We start from the raw sequence: 9,880 nt of genomic DNA, 5'->3' as shown, positions 1-9,880 counted from the left end.
TCAAGGAAGCCTAAAGGAGACTTAGATTTGCATTAAGCAGGAAAACCAAAGTCAGGCAATATAATTTTATTCAAAATCTGTGTCCAAATAGCAAAAAACGCTCATCCTTATGGAATGCTTCCCCAATCCGATTCTCCAATAAGACTCTCTCGGAAACTGTGCGCGTAACGATAAAGAAAAATCTAACGTTTTTGCTGATTACCTAAAAGAGGTGTCCAACCAAACCCAGCAACAGGACATTATGACTGTTATGTCGCTTAAATAAATAACACGCTTCGTTCTGAGTTCATATAATGACTAATTTTATTAATATTTAAAATTAGAGTATTACTTAAATTAACCTAAAAGCTTCTTTGCTATAATAAAAATCTTACAATTAAATACTAAATTATAACTAAGTATAACATGCCTCCACTAAACGAAGTTTGTTATCTTATTCAAATTATATAAATAATTCTATATTATATATTTTTTACATTTTATAAATATTTTACAAATTCATTTCAGTTGTATTAAACTAAATTAAAGATAATACATTTTTGTATATAAGCAAATATTTATACATAGCTAAAGAAAATTATATGATACAATTTTTTTTTTTTTTATTTTTTAACAACCTTTCCTTGTATTCTCGGCCTTAGGTGTCTAGTATTTACTTGACCGTCATTACTTGAATTTGTATAACATTGGTGTAAATCTTCAAGAGGTATATTGTTGTCATTTACATTTCTCTCAACACATTCTGCAAGTTCAGTCTCGACAGTATTATTGTCGGTTATATTTTTATTTTCAACTTGTGCTGCAGGCACCTCCGACAGCTCAGCGTCTACATCACTCTGCTGGTTTTTATCTTCAGATCCAGATCTTATTTGATCAGCGTGCCTTTTTATCACCCTATTACTATGTGATAATTCGCATTGATAGGTACGTGGACCAAATTGATCAATAATTTTAGCAGGAGACCAACTAGGTTTATTTGGATTTCTATAATCACGAATAAAAACTCGTTGACCTACTTTAAATGTTGTAACTCTTTTACCTTTATAGTTTCTAATGCTGTTTTCTTGTGTTCTTAACATTTTTTCAATTATTAATGGTGGTTTCATTAAGTCAAATCTTGTTCTTAACAATCTACCTAAAAAAAGTTTCGCAGGAGATTCCTGAGTGGTGCAATGTTTTGTATTCCTATAATCTATAAGAAATCTATTCAAAGCTATATCAATGCCTGCTTCATTTTCATATCTTAAATTCGCAAATAAAGATTTTTTTAACACTTTGACTAAGTTTTCAACTTGTCCATTTGTTGCTGGATGACCAGGTGCTGTTAATATATGTTGAATTTTATTAATTTTAAGAAAATACTTGAATTCATCAGAAACAAATTGTTTTCCGTTATCACTTACTATAGTTTTTACCAAACCAAAGCGACAAAACATTTCACGTAATTTTGATATTACAAAGTTTGAAGTAATACATTTAGTTTTAAAAATTTCCACCCATTTCGAGTGAAAGTCTATGCAAACTAACAGAAAGTAACCTTTTATAGGCCCAGCAAAATCTATGTGAATTCTACTCCATACTGCTTCAGTAGGAATCCACGGTATCAATGGACTTTTTTGTGGAATAGGTAGAAGTTCCTGACATGGAATACAATTTTTTACTAAGTTTTCAATATCTATGTCCAAGTTTGGCCACCATACATAAGATCTCGCTATACTTTTTGTTTTAACCACTCCAAAATGTGATTCATGTAGTTGTTGGAGAACAATTTTTCTGAGTTTATGAGGTATTACTACTCTGTATCCCCATAACAAACATCCCTGATCAACAGTCAATTCATTTTCCTTAATACAATACGGTTTAAAATCGTGACCTTTAAGATCTTTAATTGTTCCTAATTTAACAACATCACAGATCTTAGCCAAAATTGGGTCGCGCCTTGTCTCACGAGCTATATCATTGAAATCTAAGTTTAAATTATTATCCTTCGAAATTAAATGGATAAAACTTTTTTCATCATGAATGTCATTATATTCCAATTGAGGAATTCGCGATAGGTTATCAGCATCATTTATGCTGCCTTTAATAAATTCAATTTTGTAATTGAAACCAGATAAGAGTAATGCCCATCTCTGCATTCTTGCAGCGGCCATCAAAGGTAACCCTTTGTTTTCACTGAATATTGATAACAGCGGTTTGTGGTCAGTTCTTATTACGAACTGATTACCAAGAAGATATTGTTTTAATTTATTAACTGAAAAAATTATAGCTAATGCCTCTTTTTCAAGAGTACTATAGTCTCTCTCTGATTTAGTTAGTGCCCTCGAAATAAAAGCAATTGGTTTGAGTTCACTACTTGCAAACCTATGTGATAGAATACCTGCTACTGCATTGTTAGACGCATCTGTTGTTAATACAATAGGCAAGTTCGGATTGAAGTGCACTAAAATTTGATCAGACACAATATTTTGTTTAATAATGTCATAAGCTTTCTGACAATTTTCAGACCAAGTGAATTTAACATTTTTTTTAATAAATTATATAGCGGTATCATTATATTCGCAAATTTATTTATAAATTTTGAATACCGGTGCATTCAATACGGATTCAACTCTCTCTTTATTTTTGGTTAAACCATATCTATCAATAGTGAATCCTAAATATGAAATTTTTGATTGAAAAAATACGCACTTTGAAGAATTCAGTTTTAATCCTGCATTTTTTAATTTACTCAATACTAATTTCAAAGTTCTTACATGTTCGGACATTGTTTTACCAGAAACGGTTATGTCATCCTGGTACACAACTACAAAAGGAATACCACATAACAGGTGGTATTCCTTTTCAATAGTTTTTTGAAAAATCGCAGCTGCTGGTTTCACTCCAAAAGGCAACCTTTTCATTTTTAATGTACCAATATGGGTTGACCATGTGCATAAATGTTGAGATTTCTCATCTAAAACCAACTGATTATATGCACAAGATCTAATTTTGTAAATACTTCACCACCTTGCAAAGAGGCAAAAATTTCGTCAATACGTGGTAAAGGATACTTAAAATCCAATAAGTGCTTATTTATCGTCACTTTATAATCTCCACATATTCGAAGTTCACCATTTGGTTTTAAAACAGGAAATAATGGTGTACCCCAGTCTGAACTATTTACAGGTTCTAACACATCATTTTCAATGAGTTCTTTTAAATTTCTTTCAATTTTATCCTTCCAAGCTAAAGGAACAGGTCTTGGTTTTATAAAAATAGGTTTGATATTTTCCGCAATAGGAAGAGATATTTTACTTATATTGTATTTACCTAATTTCATATCAAAGATTTTACAAAATTCATTTTTAATTTCCTCTATAATTACAGAATAATCTTGAATGTAATTAATATTACCACACTGTACCAATTTAAAGTTAAATAATTTTAGAAAGTCTCTACCAAGTAATGGTGCACTATTTAAATTTGTAACTACTATATTCATACTTTTTATAACTTCCTTATACATGACATTTGCTTCGAAAATTCCTAACACTTTAATTTCTTTCCCACAGTAACTAAAAAATTTTGACTCACATGAGTTTAAATGTATTTTGTTGTTAATTTTTCGCAGAAGTTATGCTGGTACCAAACTGCACGGAGCTCCTGTGTCACAAATTATTTTAATAGGAGTATCATTTATGTTTATGACGATCTCAAATATTCCACTTGAAGAATCACTTTGAATACTATAAATAGAAAAATTTAATAAATTTTTATTCATATTATTAGAATTAATACTAGAATTTGATACATAATTAACATTACTGTTTTTTTAATTTACATACTGATGCAATATGTCCAACTTTTTTACAGTTGTGACATTTTGCATTCTTGTATCTGCAATTGTTCGACAGATGATTCCTCCAACCGCAATGTTGACAACACTTTTCTCCAGATTTTTCCACTTTTTTATAATTGGCTCCTCTATTAGAATTTAATTTTTTAACAAAATGCACATCTATTATATCATTTTTCTTGTTCAAAATTTTTGTTTCCATAATCATAGGTTTTTTTAACGCATCTGTTAGCGAAAGTTTTTCATCTTCTTCGCATAATCTTTCAAAAAGAATTTTAGGCAAGCCTACTACAAATCGATCCAAAATAAATGCATTTAAATGCTCTTCAAACTTACAATCCAAAGTAAGTTTTTTTACACGAGCAAACCACTCTGATACAGATTCTCTCTCATGTTTGAAAGCTTCATGGAACTTTTTTCGTTCTTGAAATATAATAGTTGGTGAGGTGTAATGACTCTTAAAGTGGGGTGCAGACTATCATACTGGTATGTCATACGAGAGAGAAAAACGTCGTATGACACACAGGTATGATAGTCTGCCACCTTTACCAACGTGTTGGCGTGCTCACCAAAATTTTGGTGAACAGCTCTCGCATACGCGTTGTGTATGATAGTCTGTCACCCCTAACGATTCATACGTCATACAAGAGCATTTTTGCCTTGCAAATTTATTGTAAGCAGGTGATATATGTGAAATTTTTATGTAAATTTAATATGTTTTTTTATTATTTTATTATTAATGTATTTATTATTATTATTATTAAAATCACACTTATAAATTTGTGTTAAATATTTAATTGTATCTTAGTTAAAAAAAATATAAATTTTTACATAAAATTCTTATAAACAATTAAAATACAATTAAATATTTTATGTAATATATTAAATATTTTGTTTAATTTATTAAATATTTTATTTTATTTTATTTTAATTTATAAACGATGATTATAAGTAAAATTTTTTTTAAAAAAACATCTAAATATAAACATCGTTAAATTTATGATCTAAGCCCAGTAATAAAAAAACATATTGAAAATTGGTCGTAATAACAATTAATTAATAACCCAAATTTAAGATATAATACTTTGTATTCTAAATATGCTTTTCTTTGTTAAAACTTGTTATTAAAATAAAAGAATTTTAAATGTTAATAACCTTTAACTAACAAAAATATGGAAATGATCAAATTTCTTGAAAAACAATGAAGATATATACATTCTTATGTATATATATATATATACATTATTTGTATGATCTATTTATGAAAAATTTCTTAAGAAACTTTACAGGTAGTGAATGAAATTAACTACGGTCCTTTACTGATATTTTCATTTTAACTACTGTGCTTAATGACCAATAAACCTAAAAAAAATATGAATATGGATGCAGATAAAGCATTTTTAGATGCTTTCATCGAATGTTAACAAAAGTAATTTCTGTTTGTGGGATATCCAAAGTTGTGAATATAAAGAACGCAAAAAAAAAACGCGGCATATATAAAATATACAAAATTATAATCAATTATAAGCAAAGCGCAACCTATACGTTAACTATCAATTTTTTCAATTTTAAAATTTTATTTTAAACACACAAATTTTCACAGCACTACCCGCAAAAGCACTCTTCAAAAATTTTGCCTAATCTTGTGTGTCATACCTGTTCAAATTCGGTCGCTAGAAGAAATTTGAGCAAGAGAGAGCGCAACTTGTATGACACACCAGTATGATAGTCTGCACCCCACTTAAGAATTTCACAAAGCTCTTTGTAACTTTTTTCAATTGGTGAAATCGGACTGCACAAACTATGTAAAAGGCTGTACGGCTCAGCACCGATCGCTTTCAATAGAATAGCTTTTTTTTTATTGTCGTCTTCACAATTTATTTCGCACATGTGAATTTCCAGTTTCTCCTTCCAGATTGACCACGTTTCTATTTGAGGAGAGAATAGCGGCATATTGCTTGTCTGCCATACCGTTACATTTTCATTTGTAGACATGATTCCACTGTATATTATTAATTTATATATATTATATATTACTTTTTAATAAAAAAAAATATTTTACTAAATGTTCTTTTAATGCTTTTATGTGCATAATATGTATATTTACACAATTAATCATAAATTTTTTTATTTTCAACAGTTTTTTTGTTTTTAGTCTTTTACAAATTGCAAAGAAAAAACTAAATCGTTTATTTTTGCATTTATATTTATTTACATTTGTTTATTTATTGTATATTACACAATTAAGCACAAAAAAAAATTTTCTCGTCGCCAATTTGTTATGTCGCTTAAATAAATAACACGCTTCGTTCTGAGTTCATATTATGACTAATTTTATTAATATTTAAAATTAGAGTATTACTTAAATTAACCTAAAAGCTTATTTGCTATAATAAAAAGCTTACAATTAAATACTAAATTATAACTAAGTATAACAATGACTTTCCCACTCAGCATCTACATGCACCATCTATTAACATGATTATCACGGCAAATGATTTTATTCAAATAATCACAAATAAATTAGATTGCAAAAAGGCACCGGGATATGATAACATCTCACCCATCATGATAAAAAACTTACCCGTTTTGGCCATAAATTTTATCACAAGAATTTTTAATACCATTATTAAATTTGGCCTTTACCCAACAGTATGGAAAACATTCTTGATCATAATGATCCACAAATCAGGCAAAGATCCCCCGCTTGCCGCTTCATACAGGCCAATAAGCTTACTTCATGTCTTTCTAAAATCTTTGAAAGAGCAGTACTTTTAAAGTTGAAACCTTTCCTGGACAGTCATAACCTAATACCCTCTCACCAGCTTGGTTGCAGGGAAAAACATGGAACTATTGCACAAGTGAATCTTATAACGAACGAAATAAGACACGCATTTGAGTTCAGAGAATATTGTTCCACGGTATTCCTCGATGTAAAACAATCATTTGACAAAGTATGGCATAATGGGCTATTATAATAAACAAGTTACGCTGTCTTTTACCTGCTAATGTTCATTCAGTTTTAGAATCGTATCTACAGAACAGAAGTGTTATAGTCAAATGCAATTCATTTACTTCTAATAACTTTCCAATAGAAACTGGCGTTCACCACAGGGAACTGCACTTGGCCCTATCTTGTATGTATTTTACACATCTGATATCCCAATAAATAATTCAGTTGTCACCACAACGTTTGCCGATGATACAGCAATTTTATGACGAAACAAAAACGTTGTCTTAGTCTCAAACCAACTTCAATCTCACTTATTTCTGGTGGAGAAATGGTTGTCAAAATGACGAATTAAAATTAATGAACTAAAATGTAAACACGTCATTCTTACTTTAAATCGACGTACATCTCCAACAATTTTACTAAATAACATTTCCATACCTCAATCAGATAATATAACGCACTTATTTATTAGTGCTGTTCACATTATTCGAAGTTTTTAAAAAACCGAAGTTCTTCGATTCTTCGCATTTCAACGAAGTCTTCGAAGTTTTTGTAAATTTTTGTTCTCGAAGTCTTCGAAGTTTAAGTGCAGTGAAAAACTTCGAAGACTTCGTAAGCAAATGGTGAAGTGAGAGCGCAAAATGCAAACAAACGTGCATCACACAAATTATTTGAGGGATGAAAGCATTTGCTTTGTTTGTACGGTTTTATGTTTTTTTTTGGTATTTTATGCAGAAATTAAAAATATGTTTTTTTCTTTTTGTTAACACATAAAATTTATTTTATGATTAAAAATGTATTATTATATATATTATTAAATATTATTTATATAAAATAAAAAATTTACCTTTTATATAACTTATATTTATAATTTATATTAAAAAAATTATATTTATGAAAATTTTTAATATAATATAAAATACATATGTAAGAATATGAAAATATTGATATTGATGGAAATTGATGGTAAAGGAAATTTTACAAAAGTTTTCATTTTTCTTTTAAAAAAAAATCACAAATTAAAACCTTGAAAATTAGTTATGAAAAAATGAGTTTTGCTCATTAATGAATAATTATTTGACATGTATGAGCTGTGATGATCACACAGGTAAGCACAAATTTATTTTTTGCATAATAAAAAAATAATTTTTGATTTTTTTATTGTAATTACAGTTATTTTACGGTTTATGTAAAACTTTTAAATCCTTATTTCTAAGAAAAGAAATACATAATATTATGAGGAACTATCTAAATAAAATGTAAATTAGCACATTAGCACAATTGTATAAAATTGTTAGAAATTCCATCAAATTTTCAAGTGTTTTATATTATATTAAAAATTTTCATATATATAATTTTTTAAATATAAATAATAAATATAAGTTATTTAAAATGCAAATTTTTTATTTAATATAAAAAATATTTGATAATAACCTATTTAATAATAATATATATTATAATACATACTTAATAATAAAATAAATTTTATGTAATAAAATAAAACAAAGAAACATGTTTTTAATTTTCTGCATAGAATAACAAAAAAAAACATAAAACCTCAAATAATTTGTGTGATGCACGTTTGTTTGCATTTTGCGCTCTCACTTCACCTTTTGCTTACGAAATCTTCGAAGTCTTCGAAGTTTTTCACTGCACTTAAACTTCGAAGACTTCGAGAACAAAAATTTACAAAAACTTCGAAGTTTTTTCCAACTTCGAAGACTTCGTTGAAATGCGAATATTCGAATAATCGAAGAACTTCGGTTTTTTAAAAACTTCGAATAATGTGAACAGCACTACTTTAAATATTGATATTATCCAAAGAGCTCAGTCAAAAATACTGAGAACAATCACTGGAGCCCCATGGTATATAAGGAATGAAAGTATCCACCGAAATCTACAAATTCCATTAGTTAAAGTCGAATTTGATAATCTTCTTCTTCTTCTTAGTTGGCCATTACAGACGTGTGTCGTCCTTGGCAGCACCGAGTAGCCTCCGCCAGTCAGCCCGATTAGTTGCTTTCTGACGCCAGTTGGTAGTACCGAGCGCCCCCAAATCGTTGGTCACCTGGTTCTTCCACCGAAGATGCGGACGTCCTCTACCGCGTTTTCCACCTGCGGGTACCGAATCAAATACCTTTCTAGCCGGAGCATTTTCTTCCATTCGCACGACATGACCAAGCCAGCGTAGCCGCTGAATTTTTATGCGCTTAACTATGTCAATGTCGCGGTATAGCTCATACAGCTCATCGTTCCATCTAATTCGATACTCGTCGCCAACGCGTAAGGGACCATAGATCTTCCGAAGAATTTTTCTCTCGAATGCTCCTAACGCCTTCTCATCACTGTTGGTAATTGTCCAAGCTTCTGCACCATACAGCAGGACAGGCATGATAAGGGATTTGTAGAGCGTGATTTTTGTTTGTCGAGAGAGGGCTTTATTTCTCAATTGCTTACTTAGCCCGAAGTAACATTTGTTGGCAAGAGTAATTCTTCGTTGAATCTCTAGGCTGACGTCATTTTTGGTGTTTAAGCTGGTTCCTAAATAAACAAAGTCTTTCACAACTTCGAACTTATAATTGTCAACAGTGACGTAGGTCCCAAGACGCTCAGGAGATTTGTTTGTTGACAGAAAGTACTTTGTTTTGTCCTCATTTACCACAAGACCCATTTGCTTTGCTTGTTTTTCTAAGTTGGAAAATGCCGCACTGACGACGCGGGTGTTCAGACCAATGATATCAATATCGTCGGCATACGCAAGCAGCATTACACTTTTGTAGAATATTGTGCCAGTACGGTTTAAATCTGCTGCTCGAATTATCGTTTCCAACATTAGGTTAAAGTAGTCACACGACAAGGAGTCACCCTGTCTGAAACCTCGTTTGGTATCAAACGGCTCGGAGAGGTTCTTTCCAATTCTAACGGAGCTGGTGGTGTTGCTCAACGTCATTTTACATAGCCGTATAAGTTTTGCTGGGATACCAAATTCAGACATAGCGGCATAGAGTGTGCTTCTAGTCGTAGTGTCAAAAGCAGCTTTGAAGTCGACAAATAGGTGGTGTGTGTCGATTTGTTTTTCTTGAGTCTTC

General features: G+C 30.3%; 1 protein-coding gene across 1 annotated transcript; it reads right to left on the bottom strand.

The window, feature by feature from the left end:
- Window positions 1-602: 602 nt before the first annotated feature.
- LOC119666058 (uncharacterized protein K02A2.6-like) lies at window positions 603-2,138 on the bottom strand. The gene has a single exon (XM_038075332.1). It carries the CDS (start codon window positions 2,136-2,138, stop codon window positions 603-605), a length of 1,536 nt encoding a protein of 511 aa, XP_037931260.1.
- Between the last annotated feature and the right edge of the window lie 7,742 nt (window positions 2,139-9,880).

Source organism: Teleopsis dalmanni, chromosome 1 (genome assembly GCF_002237135.1).
Source record: "Teleopsis dalmanni isolate 2A chromosome 1, ASM223713v2, whole genome shotgun sequence".
Lineage (NCBI taxonomy): Eukaryota > Metazoa > Arthropoda > Insecta > Diptera > Diopsidae > Teleopsis > Teleopsis dalmanni.
Note: the sequence above shows the minus strand (reverse complement) of the source record. Positions and strands in the feature narration are given on the sequence as shown.

What these genes read in the sequence shown, in the direction of transcription:
- LOC119666058 (XM_038075332.1), bottom strand. Translation starts at nt 2,138, where the DNA reads ATGCAGAGATGGGCATTACTCTTATCTGGTTTCAATTACAAAATTGAA.